Source organism: Podarcis bocagei (assembly GCF_964188305.1).
Source record: "Podarcis bocagei genome assembly, chromosome: 1".
Taxonomy (NCBI): Eukaryota; Metazoa; Chordata; class Lepidosauria; order Squamata; family Lacertidae; genus Podarcis; species Podarcis bocagei.
In genome coordinates this window covers 117,758,213-117,771,069 of record NC_138125.1, presented here as the reverse complement: position 1 = coordinate 117,771,069, position 12,857 = coordinate 117,758,213, and the positions used below count along the sequence as shown (strand labels likewise).

Sequence of the window (12,857 nt, the reverse complement as noted above, 5' to 3'; positions counted from 1 at the left end):
CAGCATCAGATATGGAAACCTTGCAAATGTGCAACCTATAAACGCCATCTCCCTCCTCAAAGTAAAACTTTTCAGTGGGGATTAAAATCCCATCATTCTGCAGCCATGTTACAATTGGCAGTGGTTCTGCAGATATTAAGCATTCAAGTACCACCGAATCCCCTTCTCTACATCTAACGTGTTGTTGAATTTCTTTTAAGATTTTGGGGGGTTCATGAGCCACATCAAATGAAAATTTAAACTTATGCTTTAGTCCTGCAGAAGTTTGTTCTTCAGGGGGTTCTTCAGGCACAAACTCAACAAACTGAGTTAATTCTTTAAATTCTTCATCTTGCTCTGGAGTTGGGGTTGGAGCGGTTATTTTTATTTCCACAGGAAGTGAAAGCAGATCTGGATCAGAAATGCAAGGTCTGGGCAGGTTGATCTGTGGAGGCAGGAGAGTGGCTCTGCCATCCATACTTAAATCAGGTTCATCTTTTTTTGAATACTCAAATGCCAAACTGAGTTCCTCTTCCTCTTCCGCATAGTCTGGTGAAAGCTCAACTTTACATATACTGAATGGTTCAAATTCAGGCTTTTCCTTTACTTTCACTTTTAGCGTTCCTGAACTTGTAGCAGTCCCGTGCTGGTTAAATATCACACAAGTAATGGAGCCTTCCTGATCACGGACAATGGTGGAGAATGTCAGGGTAGAACTATTTTCTGTGGTTCTGATGTTACATTCTTGGTTACGTGACAGCGGCTTGTCATTGTTATACCAAGTGACTGTGACCTGTGGATGGCCTTGGAAATCACAATTAAAAATACAGCTCTCTCCTTCGCTTACTTCTTGCGATTCAATTTCATGAACAAAGGAAGGGGGGCATGGCTCCAGATATTTTGGAAGAGGCCTCACCAATTTGTCAGGTGGTTCTGCTATCTCTGTTTCTGTTTCAGTGACCTCAGCCAACGCAGACTCTTCAGTTTCAAGGGAGCATTTGTTTACTGACATTGCCATTTCTACAGTTTTGCTCATTTCCCTGATCTCAAAAACAGGCGCAGGTTCATTAATGTTCAATGTGATTGTATCAGACATCATCATATCAGGTTTCCCTCTCTCATTGACATCATCTTTCTCTCTCACACTGACATCATCTTTCTCTCTCTCACTGACATCATCAGTCAAAAGTACATATACCAGGGGAGAGGGGTTTTTCTTAATGGTTTGTGTCGCCTTGAAGTCTTGAGTATCCATTCTTGCTTCTTCTGATTTTCCATGGGTATAAGTATAGTTCATCCATCTTGTGTTCCCAATTGCCTTTGGATCTTTTTCTGGAACTTGTGGCTTCACGTTCCCTTTAGAGGCTACTACCTCCTGTCTCCGGAACATTCCTCCCCTATTGCTTTTATCAGGAAAATCCTGGAGAATCTGAGGAGGTCCAGGAAGGCCCAGGATCCGTTCCATTCTAACCTGAAATTTTTCTGATGTTTTCTCAAGCTCCCTGTTAGAACTTCCTACAGTAACTTCTTTAGTGCCTGACGCTGTCGGTAACATGGCCTTTTCATTAATCTGCTCTATAGTTTGGAAAGCAAGTCCCTTTGTCTCTACATGAGATGCTGCACAGATTGAACGAGCCAACGGGCCTCTTTTATTTCCAATTCCTACAATTTTCGCAGAGGGAAGGTGTTCCTCTGTCGATCCCTGTGATAGAAGCACTTTTTTCTTTTCCAGCATGGCTTTTTTTGCCTCGCGAAGTCGCTGCAACTTTACTTTTGTTTCCTCGTCAAGCAAAGCCTCTCCCTCACTACACCCCCTACCTGCACGCCTGTTTCTTACCCAATCCTTATCGTATACAAATCCTTTTCTTAAGGACGAGAGGCTTTCAAAGCTTATGGTCCTCACCATCCCTTTGGTAGGAGAAAAAGCTCTCAGCGCTTTCTCGGTTTCCTGCTTCTTATCAAATGGAGAACCAATACACCGCAGATCAACTTTGAGCCTATCGCCTCTCCTTTTCTGCACCAGATGCTCTATGCGTTCACAAGTACTCTCTGACTGTCTCAAAAACTCTAGGTATTTGGCATTTTGTTTGTCACCATGTGCTACCAACAATGAAGCAGTGGACTCAGCTGAACCCTCACTGTTAATAGCAAAAACCCTGTAACTCCCTGAGTCCCTTTCCTGAACTTCTTTTACCTCTAGACTGGAGCTGTGCATATCCATGCAGCTCTCACTCTTTATTCGCCTTCGCAGACTTTGGGGGATTTGCCTGTTGTTATGGTACCATGTTATTTGGGGCAAAGGAAGGGCACTCAATTTGCACTGGAAAACAACTGGCTCTCCAGCCATAACAGACCGATACTTTAACTTTTGTGTGAAAGAAGGTTTCTGTTTCTCAGGCCAGGAATGCATAAATGACATTCCACTTGTGCCCTTCAGATCCGGGAGAGATCCATGTTGCGGAAGATCTACGGAATCATCAGAAGCAGCCTGTTTGCCAGCCGGGTTTTCTGCATATTCTGGCTCTTCACCGAAGAACAGTTCTGCAAAAGAATACCATTACATTACAGCGTACTCCGTCCTTTCCATCACACAGTTGGGAAAAGAAATGAAAAGAAATGAAATAGCTATAAATGAAATTAAATAATGAGCATGCAACAGATTCATCACAAATCCATTAAAAAAAAATTCACTCACCATATTTGTTCGAATAAACGCAACGCCTTGCTCTGTTTTAAAGATTCTGACACGAAAATCGTTCGCTGTCGGTTCTTTCTTCCAACTGCGGAAATTTCTTCATCAACAAGCAAAATGAATCTCAAAATGACATGTTCCTGTGGGTGCATGTTTTACTGCCTGGAAAGCTTTTTTATTTTTTTTGTAATTTTTTTTTTGCATTTCTTCTTTGCAAAGAAGGGGAGGGGAATCTTACCTGACTTGCAGACAGTAGAATAAACGCCCTTTCTGATCCCTTTGATTGTGGGTTAAAATGGTCAAACAATAGAAAAGATATTTTTTCAAAGATATGAAAAAAAAGTCAACTGTAAGTAATTTGCTAAAACAAAATGAGAAGGCGTTTATTCGAACTAATACAGCTGCTAACTTCACAATGTTATGCAAAAAAAGAAAAAAGGAAAGAAAGCAAGCAACATGGCCCAACTATGCTATCTGCAAGCCAGTGTAAGAATTTCCATAAAGGAGAATTAATATCATGTTCATGAAATGGGAGGGCGACAATGGAAACAGGCCCCTTTCCCAACTTGCAAAGTGTTGCATCTTAAACAGATGCCAGCCCATGGTTTTTGACCAACTCATTCATGTTAGAGGACTAATGTGTTCTGAAACCATCTGAAGCAATTCAGTCTAAAATTGTCCCATGCATTACAAGAAGGTATACGAAAGAAAAGCTTTTGCAACCAGCTGCATAGCACGACGTGAAAGTAAAGACGGGCAAATCTGTGAAAATGAAAAGTTTTAAATGGACTTTAAAACTTGTATCCTTTTTGTAATAATGCAGGTTATCCTGAGCATATTAAAACAAAACATGCAGCATATTCAGATATGCTTCAGAATATGTTTTGCTTTCTTGGTCATACGCATCAGCTTTTCAAAGGGGTTACTGGTTTTTTTTTTATGCTAAACCTTCCTTTCCATATAAACGTTTGTGTGCGACTGTACCTTTCACTTCCATTTCAATCTGTTGTTCTATCTTCTCCTGCAGAACTCTTTCCAGAGCTGTAATAAAAATAAAAGTGTGATTTAATGGAAAGCGAGTTGAATGTTGCAAGAGAAGAATATAAAAATGATGCATTGATAGGGGGAGAAAAAAACCACACAAACATACATACATACATACACATACATGCCAGGAAGTACCTGATAAGTTGAAAACAAATAGTGGGAGGATGCTAAAGTATTGGGGATTTCCCCCCACAGCATTTTAAAGGAGCCTTTCCCTCTCCCCACCCTCTCCCTCTCTTTCTTTTTCTAATTCAACATGCCTTTAACATGCCTTTAACACCATGAGGAAAATATTCAACAATCCACAGCCGCTTCATTATATCACGGACTGTGGATTGAACAGGTTTCAACGACGGTACGCAAGAGGAGTATATGGAAGGAACATGCAGTTGCCAACCTGTCACTCTCAGATGTGTGCTGCACTCGGCTTGTCCCGCAGAATTAACTATTCTGCACTTGTATATACCCCTCTGATTCTCCTTAACTTTCAGTAAGTTTAAACTGCACAGTGGGCCATCGTGCCTTAAAGAGCACAATGCGGAATCCTCAACTATTAGCTGGTTATACAGCCAGATGACACAAGGTGTAGGGAAGCCCTTGATTACACAGAACAGCGAGACATGATCCCCTTCTTTGACAAAGCTTTCTGGGGGCAGAGTTTCAAGGAAGACTGGTACTGTGGCACCAGTTTCGGCGATGTCTTCGCACGGCACAACATCAGGGTAGTAGTCTCTGATCCTCGGTTTCTCAGCTTCTTGTGCTTTTTGGGCTGTAGATATTGCCACGCTCGTCGTTTCCGTGGAAGACTCTTGTTTATATTCATAGACTGTTTTAATCTGAGACTCTTTGCTTGTTTTAATGCTTTTAGTATCTGATTCAAGGGTAATTTTTGTTACTGTTCTGGCTTGTGCTTCTTTAGCTAGGCAAGAATAAAGTTAGGATAAGATTAGATGTTTTGCAGCAAAAAAAAAAAATCTATACTCAGCAATATATATGTATATAAAAGCCATTAGTATGGTAAAAAGAATGTTCAGCGTGTTAGTGCAAAAAACAATTGAATTTCCAGTCTTTTATACTATCCTGTTCCACATTTAAGGGCTCTATTCATGCCAGGTTAAATAGAAGGTGCAATTAGATCCACAGGATTTGCGTCACTGACATCAGAGGAAATAGGATTGGCCCACAGTAATTTTTACAAGGACATCTTCAGTTTTAGTCAAGGCTTCTTCTGCATAGCCTAGAAGGCAGCTGCAGCTGCAATGCTTTTCAATGATGTGTAGAAAAGTCAGGAAATCCACCAGTTTGTAAAAGCAGGATATATGGCACTGTTTGGGGTTCAGGTTGTTGTTCCTACTCTTCTGTGTGCTAATCGTGCAGCTATTTCCATGCCATGAGAAGAAAACCAAAAGTCAATTCTTAGTCTTCATTGCTTAAACACAAGAGAGGACTATAGGTAAAAACATTTGTGGCACCTTCATCATCTGGTGTTGGTTGGAAAAGCAAGGCACATGACACGTGAAAGTTTCTTTGCCTTAACCGTAACAAATTGTTGTGGTCAATAAAAGAATGGAAAAAGGTGCAAAATTCCAATTTTAAAAGAAAGCTGGTATGGGTGGAAAAGGGCATTCAGAGAATGGCTCTGTTAATGGCAGTCAATATCTGCATAAAATCCTTTGTAAACTAGAATAGCCTACATTAAGTTAGACTACGGTAGCTGTTTTTTGTTTTTGTTTTTTTTAAAAAAAACTTTCACAAAAATTAATAGGAGAAATAATTGTAAACAATTTCTTGTACTTCTCTTTGATCCTATAGGAAACTTCCAAATTGCTTCAGTATTTCACTGCAAATTGACTAGTCCTTGCTTTTGGAGATGTAACATGGCAGGGGAAGGTATGGTTCCTACTTTACAAGCAAATTGCACAGAGTACCTGTGCATGTGGTTACTTTATGAATAGAGCCCGAAATGTAGAGGGTTGGGGGGAAATGGAACTCAAAACTGTAATTCTAAATTAAATACTAGCACAGGAGCTATAGGCAGTGATGATGAGGATGAAATGAGAGAACGTCACATAATGTTAAAAATCAGATAACCACCTTCTACGGTTAGTATAGCAGTTGTTGTTACTTCTCCATAGTCGTTACGAACAGTACAGCTGTACAATCCTTGATCTAAAAGTTGGACATTGCTTATAGTGAGGAAGAGAACGCTTCCATTTCGTGACAGCCTTATTCGTTCAGATTCCTGTAACGTTTCTCCCTCGTGGGACCACAAAACGTCCGAGAAGTTTTCACTTTCCAAAGCGCACATAAACTGAGCGGTGTCACCGCATCTCACAGTGAGATCATGAAGTTTCAGAAGAATCTTTGGGGGCGCCTCTCTCAGCACTTGAATGGAGGTTGCAGATATCGTGGTGCTTTCTGACTTCTGAGTAATGGCAGTGGCACTGAAGCTTTCTCCTTCCTTCCCAATCTCAGCTTTCACAGTAGAAGTTCCAGAAAGGTGTTCAAAGGCCTGCACAACCATTTCCCGTGATGCCTCCTGCTTGGACTTAATTTCTTTTACATACACTTGAGTTTCCTTCTTTGCAAAGGGGGAAGCAATATGCACTTCTGATTTTGCCTGGATAGACTCTTTTACATCTTTCCCAGAACTTAGCCTATCTAAGGCTTGCACTGTGTAATCAAGTAACAAAACATATGATTAATATCTAATGCACTGCAGTGGGCCACGTTAAAAGCAAAACGCTATGCCATAGATGATAAGAATGAAATGTCTTCGTTTGAAAGCCTTGCATGCCAGCTGCATTCATTAAAGGTGCCCTCAGGAGGCAGCAAATATTTTACAGAAAAGAACAGCCACAATGATGGATGGGAAGAAATGAAATATGCTCATGCTGGTAATATGTGGTAATTATTTGACTCTTCTTTCCACTGCAGTTGTCCATGGCAATTTGAAGGTATTTTTTTTGATACCCTGACAATATCCCTTCTTTCCCTTTAAAAACCGAGTAGAGCAAACGTCAGAGAATGCTACCAACTGCCAACAACTCACTGCCTTGAAGTGTGTGCATGTGTTTAGTCTACCAAAAACCAGGTGTATTATCTGAGCAATAGACCAGGATGCAAGTTCTAAATGACACGACACTTTGAAAGTACAGGAAACGAGAGTGGTTTATTTGGTTACCACTAGGACTATTGACATTAGTGACGGCACTGCTAGTTCTAAAAATAAAATTAAAAAGTGTGAAACGAGGAAGAAGAGAAGGTCATTAGTCACAGTGTAGAAAAAAGTGTGGTTTATGCAACAAACAGAATTCCCTAGGAACAAAAGCGGGGCTTTACCTTCAGCAGTCACTGTAAGTGTAGCCATGCAAGTTGCATCTCCAGCACTATTTCTTGCTTTGCAAGAGTACTGCCCGGCATTTTCTGAGAAAGCATCTACTATTATCAATGTGGCTGTGCCTGTCGACTCATCAAAATGGAAAACTACGCCTTTGGTTGGCAACATTAGCTGTTGATTATGAAACCAGAGGATTTCTGGTTTCGGCATGGCGGAAACCCTGGCTTGGAATCTGACTGTTTCCCCGCTGCAAACGCTGCAGCTTGAGATGGGCTGGATAAAGTTGGGCCTTTGGGCAACGGGGTCCTTCTTAATGGAGAAAGATGAAGAAACATGCCTTTGGGAATGTGAGGTAACTTCTTCAACCTTAAAGCCTGAAAAGAAGCATGTCAACTTTTAATTTCTTACCCTGTACACCAGTCAATTTTCTCTAGCTGCTCTGTATGCCCTCTCCCTTCATTTAAAAACACATTCTTACAGCATGACATTCTTCCTTTCCCTAAGTGACAATGTTTAGGCTCTGGGTACAAGCAGAGTGGAAAGCAAAACATTTGAAAACCAGCTGAGTTTAAATGTTCTCTGTGTCACATATCTGAATATTTGTTTCCTCTGACAAATATTCACGTTTGAATTGGCATGATGCAAGTCAATGAAATCCCAATGATTTTAATGCCTGCTACAGGCATTTCAAATCATTCTAGATCTATTACCCTGAAAAACAGCAACAAAATCAATATTGTATTGCAGGTTCTGGGCTTCCCCCTTGTGTTTCGGCAGGTATTGGAATGGTAATGAGGTTAGACATTTCTTTTCAACGGGGCATTCATTTCTAATTTCAGTGTAAGGTGCTTTTCTTTTTTATACATAAATGCAATTTTGCCAGCATTAGCGATGCCTAATTATTTAATGTCGTTTAATTAATGTGGAAATGGGACGGAGTCATGTGTGAAAGTGACATGGACAGAAAATAAACAGATTCGCTCATCATCCACACGCCACATCACAATTTCCTTTTTAAGCACCCCCATGCCTCGCAAAACTAGAACTAGATATTATGGCGCATGCATGGTGGCTGCAGCCATCCCAGCTCTACATCTTCTCTTTGTTCCCTTTTTGCATGTATTAATGTAGAAACCATGTGATCTGGCCTCATTTTGTGATGAGCTTCCCACTTGTAAATGGGGAAAAATAACAATCAGCACGTCACACATTTTTGTATTGCAAGATACAAAGGAGGAGGAGGAAGAGACTCTGGGGCGCTGCTTTTTCGCATTGGCAGCCAATAGGCATCCTTCTGACCTCAGTCTCGTAATTGGTTTGCCACACAACATGGGACTGGGAGTGCTCCTGTTTGACAAACCTAAACCTAAACCCCCATTGTCTGTATTGAGTTATATCGCACAGTTCTTTAGATACATGCCTTCACTGCCTTTCAACAGAAATGTGATTTGGCATGACAAATAAATTCTGGGAATCTGTTTATGTCAGAGGGGGTTTATTTATTCGTTTATTTTTGGTGCGTGCTGGATACTCATTGGAAACAGAATGGAAAGATGAAAACTATGGAGCACTGGAACAACGTGAAATGACATTCTGAAGAATTTATACTGCGGAGACCAGATGGGCACTATTGACATCAGACAATGGGGTTGGTTACTTGAGTTAAAAGACACTGACATGACAGACAATTACATGTAGTTTTAAAGATATATATAAATATATATTAATGTTAAAACACATGCAAATTTACACAGTGTCTATTTAGACAGTACACTGTACCTTCCAGCTTCAGTGCAGCCGTACTTGACACCTGGCCAACAGAATTGCCTGCGACAAAGGTGTAAATTCCTTCATCCTCTGGGTATGCTTCTGCAATCTCAAGCTGGAAAGTGTCTTCAAACTGAGTCATCCTAAAGAAGCGGGATGGCTTGATCTCTTTGTCTTTGCTATACCAAGCTACTTTGAGGTCTGCTCAAGTGAAAATAAGCAAAATAAAAAAGAGAGACATATACATGTAAGGTTTCTAGTTTCACTCTTGGGGAGCAAACTGATGAACAAGTTGGGAGATCAGAACTAAAGAGATACTTGATATGGCAACACTGCACTGAGTTCTTCCCCCTCCACTGTAATGTTTAGGCTGTAATACACAGTTTTCTGGAAACAAGTCCTATTGAATTCAACAGGACTGATTTCTGAAAAGTGAAGCCTAAGAATGCACTGTTAGACCAATCCATGTCGTTTCCCGCTGCCCCCTGTGCCACCCACCCTGCCGCCTCCAACCGCTGGTGGAGAAGTGGTTACCAGGATTGATGCCAGTTTTGAGCAATATTCTCACTGATTTGGGGAAATCCACTTCTCCCCACCTGGTGTTCCCTTACTCCTGCAAGCAACAGCCAATGATGTAGAGCCAGGCAAATGGCATAGGAAGTCTGATTAAAGTATTTCAGGGGAAGGCAGGGGAAGACACAGGTCACTGTTGGTGGCAGTCCCGTGTTGAGCATCACGTGTAGTTCTATCCTCCGTGTACACCTAGCGAACCTCAAAATTTTCTTCTCCTTCCATTTCATCCAGAATTTCAGTGAGCATGAAAAATGAAGCATTCTATTCTGGAAACTGGCAGCTTTGGATATTTGGGGGCAGTGGAGGAGCACATGAGCAGGTTTGATCTGGGCCATGACAAAGAACTATTCTAAGGATAATTTCATGCTGTACTGAGTAATATGCAGAAACATTCATGAACAATACAAAGAGAGCGGGCGTTCCCAAGAACAATTCCCCATGCTCTGGTTCCACAAATATATACATATAGAAATGCTGTAGCTTTCAACATGCACATCAAAATGATATATATACCCATATGAGTATATATATGTATATATACATAAATCATTCTGACATGCTTTTGCACAGCTCAAAATTTGCCAATATTTTCAGTGTAAACTCCTACATGCTTTTTATGATGACATGTTTTTAAAAGTCCTATCAGAATTTTCTTTTTGTAGTTAGGGACATGATCCATATGCACCATGAGCGTAGCGCCAACCGATGCCTGGAAGTTCCTCTCTTTACCCGTATATCCCAACTACATATCAACATGGGCACATGGAGAGGCAGCATAAGTTGTTATGTCTGGGGGAAATGAGTGGTCTGTGAATGCCTTCTTCATCCCCAGACTACCTTCCCTCTATCTGCCCTCTGCACAGTGCAACTCGTTTCTGCTTGGTGTATGTGTAACTCTCAAAGCAAGAATGGGGAAACGGTGACTCTCCAGATGTTGTTGGGTTCCATTTCTCACCATCCCTGACCACTGGCCGTGTTGGCTGGGGCTGATGGGAGTTGGAGTCCAAAAGGTCACAGGTATCCCATCCCTGTCATTTTGTGCTCTCTGTGCAGGCTGGAGCAGGGCAGGTGGGGGGAAGAGAACTTTTTGAGCCCTTTTCGGGATCCTCAGTTCATCACCGCTACACCCATCGTGCAAATGGATCGTACATTCACGAATTGTTTTCCTAGGGATAATATCTCATTTCGAGTACATGTCTGTATTTATCTAATTTAAAAGCGAATTGTCCATGTGGATTTTTATGTGCACCTTATTAAAATCTATACTTATGCTTAAAAAATCTATCTAATCCAAATTTTAAAATATGCAAGAAGGAAGTATTGTGTGAGTTTCAGTAAATTCACTGGGGGAATTAAAAGAACTATAATGAATGTTTTTATATGCAAGTTGAACTATTGTGGCAATACTGATGGCTTTAAAATTATGACGTGGCACTTCTCTTAAAATTATATAAAGCTCAGTGTTTTGGGGGGTAGGGGGGCATTTACCCAGATATCTAGACTGCTCAAATTTTTTTTCTCTCTCTCTCCATATATCTGTAACCATATGCAAACAGTCAAACTGATCAGAACTGCTGGTGACCCAGGACTGTGGATCAAGAGGTCTATGTACTCTCAGATGAACTGGCCCCTCCATTCTTTTCAACAAAGAGTACATAGCTCTTTGTTCCTATAGAAGCTCTTTTATAAGGAGCTCTGTGTACATATTAGGGATCCCACACCAGCAAGATATTGGAGCATACATGATTTTAATTTGCCCAAGTCTTTTGCATATATGATGAGATCAGTCTGCAGTTAGATATCTGGTTTACTGGGGGTACTGGTTATCAATGGTTCGGTTTCAGAGCTGGTTTAGCTGATCCTTGGATTCCATGAAATATGGTGGACAGGGCAGGAGTAACATAAATACTTTTAGCCATAAAATGTCTGAAACATGGGCTGATTCTCACTTTACTTTTTGTACTCAGGTATGTGTAACTAAGTGCAAAATTCACATCTGACACTGAAGTATTATGAAGTTGAGAGGTCAGAATGGATTGCAAGTAGTATTTTGGATAGGTTCTAATCTCTCTTCCACATTTTTTTTCAAGCAACCTTCCTAGTCATGTAACACCTTTCTCGTTATATATATATTCCCAGAAAAATGAGAGACATATGAAGTGTATGTCTCTCCTTTAAAAAATAATAATTGCATGTGTCTGCTAGGAAAAGCACATGATCCTTTACTGAGAATCCCTTTTGGGGGGTTTTAAAACAATTAAAGGACACATTCCTAATTATCTTCTTCCTAATTCAACCTACATACTTAAACGCACGTGAATTTCTACTCAAGTACATGTACCCAAGTGCAAAAAGTAAAGTGAGAATTGATGCTCAGTGAAGATCCATTCTTTCCATGGCAAAGTTGTGTCAGCAGCTGACATCCAAGGCTTTGTTCATTTTTCAGGCTCATTTGAAACCTAGGAGAGTGTGGCAAAATGCCACTTTGAATTAAAAGTGGAAGGATGATTACAACTGTGCCTACCTTTTTAATATTTAGCACTGCAAAATGGAGTCCCTGGTTATGGAACCTCTCGGTCAGTATAAGACAAGTTAGGTTATTGTATGCACACAACTGAATCTACATGGCTATGGGGAAGCCTGGTTTCAGTAACTAGTTTGTTTGCTTGTTGCTGTTTTTTTAACCTACTAAGTGCACTAGGTCGAACAAGGAGTACAAAAGTGTTTTATGACTTTGTTAAACTAACCTGTCCCTGTAACTCTGCACTGAAAGCAAGCAGACTGTCCCTCAGAAGTAATAGCATCGCGGAGTGGTGCGATAATAGTAGGTGGGTAAATTGGCACTTCTACATCAGGAGAAACAACTTCTGGGACTAAGGAAAAAGATCAAAGAGTGATTATTAGCCTCCATGGAAGAGCACACAGTGCAAAATATTGACAATGCCAGTTTCAAAAATGCTTGAGATTGCTGGGAGAGCTTGCCTTCCACGGAAAGGGATGCAGAAGAAGTGGCGACTCCATAGTCGTTCTTCGCTTCAATTGTGTAAACAGCAGCATCTTCTGGGAAAGTCTCGATCAGCAACAGGGTGTATTCTTGGGCATCATGAAGAAATTTGACCTTAAAGCCTGAAGAAAGAGGCTGCTCATCTTTGTACCACGAGATCTTGGGCTGCGGCTTTCCTGACACAACCGCACAGAAGCGGGCTGGCTTTCCAGACTCCACGGTGGCTGGCTGAAGCTCCTTCTCAATCTGGGGTGGCTCTGGAGCTATAATTTTTAAAAATATATACATAATCATGCAACTAATTTCCAGCAAGATAGATTCCATTCCTTCCTTCCTGTGATTGCATGCAGGTTTTTCAGCATTTATGTGACACATAGTGCAAGATAACTAGATCTGGCGGAGAGAGGACCCAGGCAAAGTGTTGATTTGCACATGCACAAATTAGCCACATGCGT

General features: G+C 40.9%; 2 protein-coding genes across 2 annotated transcripts in view; both read right to left on the bottom strand.

Annotated features, from left to right (window-relative positions):
• Positions 1–12,857, bottom strand: part of TTN (titin) — a 291,856-nt gene that overhangs the window by 229,277 nt on the left and 49,722 nt on the right. The window contains exons 40-43 of the mRNA XM_081202301.1: positions 12,381–12,665; positions 12,146–12,271; positions 8,838–9,026; positions 3,656–3,712 (exon numbers count right to left, since the gene is read on the bottom strand). Coding sequence (XP_081058427.1) covers positions 3,656–3,712; positions 8,838–9,026; positions 12,146–12,271; positions 12,381–12,665 — 657 coding nt within the window. The remainder of the gene's footprint in view (positions 1–3,655; positions 3,713–8,837; positions 9,027–12,145; positions 12,272–12,380; positions 12,666–12,857) is intronic.
• Positions 3,970–7,268, bottom strand: LOC308596777 (myopalladin-like; the record flags this gene model as incomplete). The annotated part of the gene is made up of 3 exons (XM_081211995.1): positions 3,970–4,637; positions 5,813–6,391; positions 7,061–7,268. The coding sequence occupies 3 exons, from the start codon at positions 7,266–7,268 to the stop codon at positions 3,970–3,972; spliced, it is 1,455 nt and encodes a 484-aa protein (XP_081068121.1).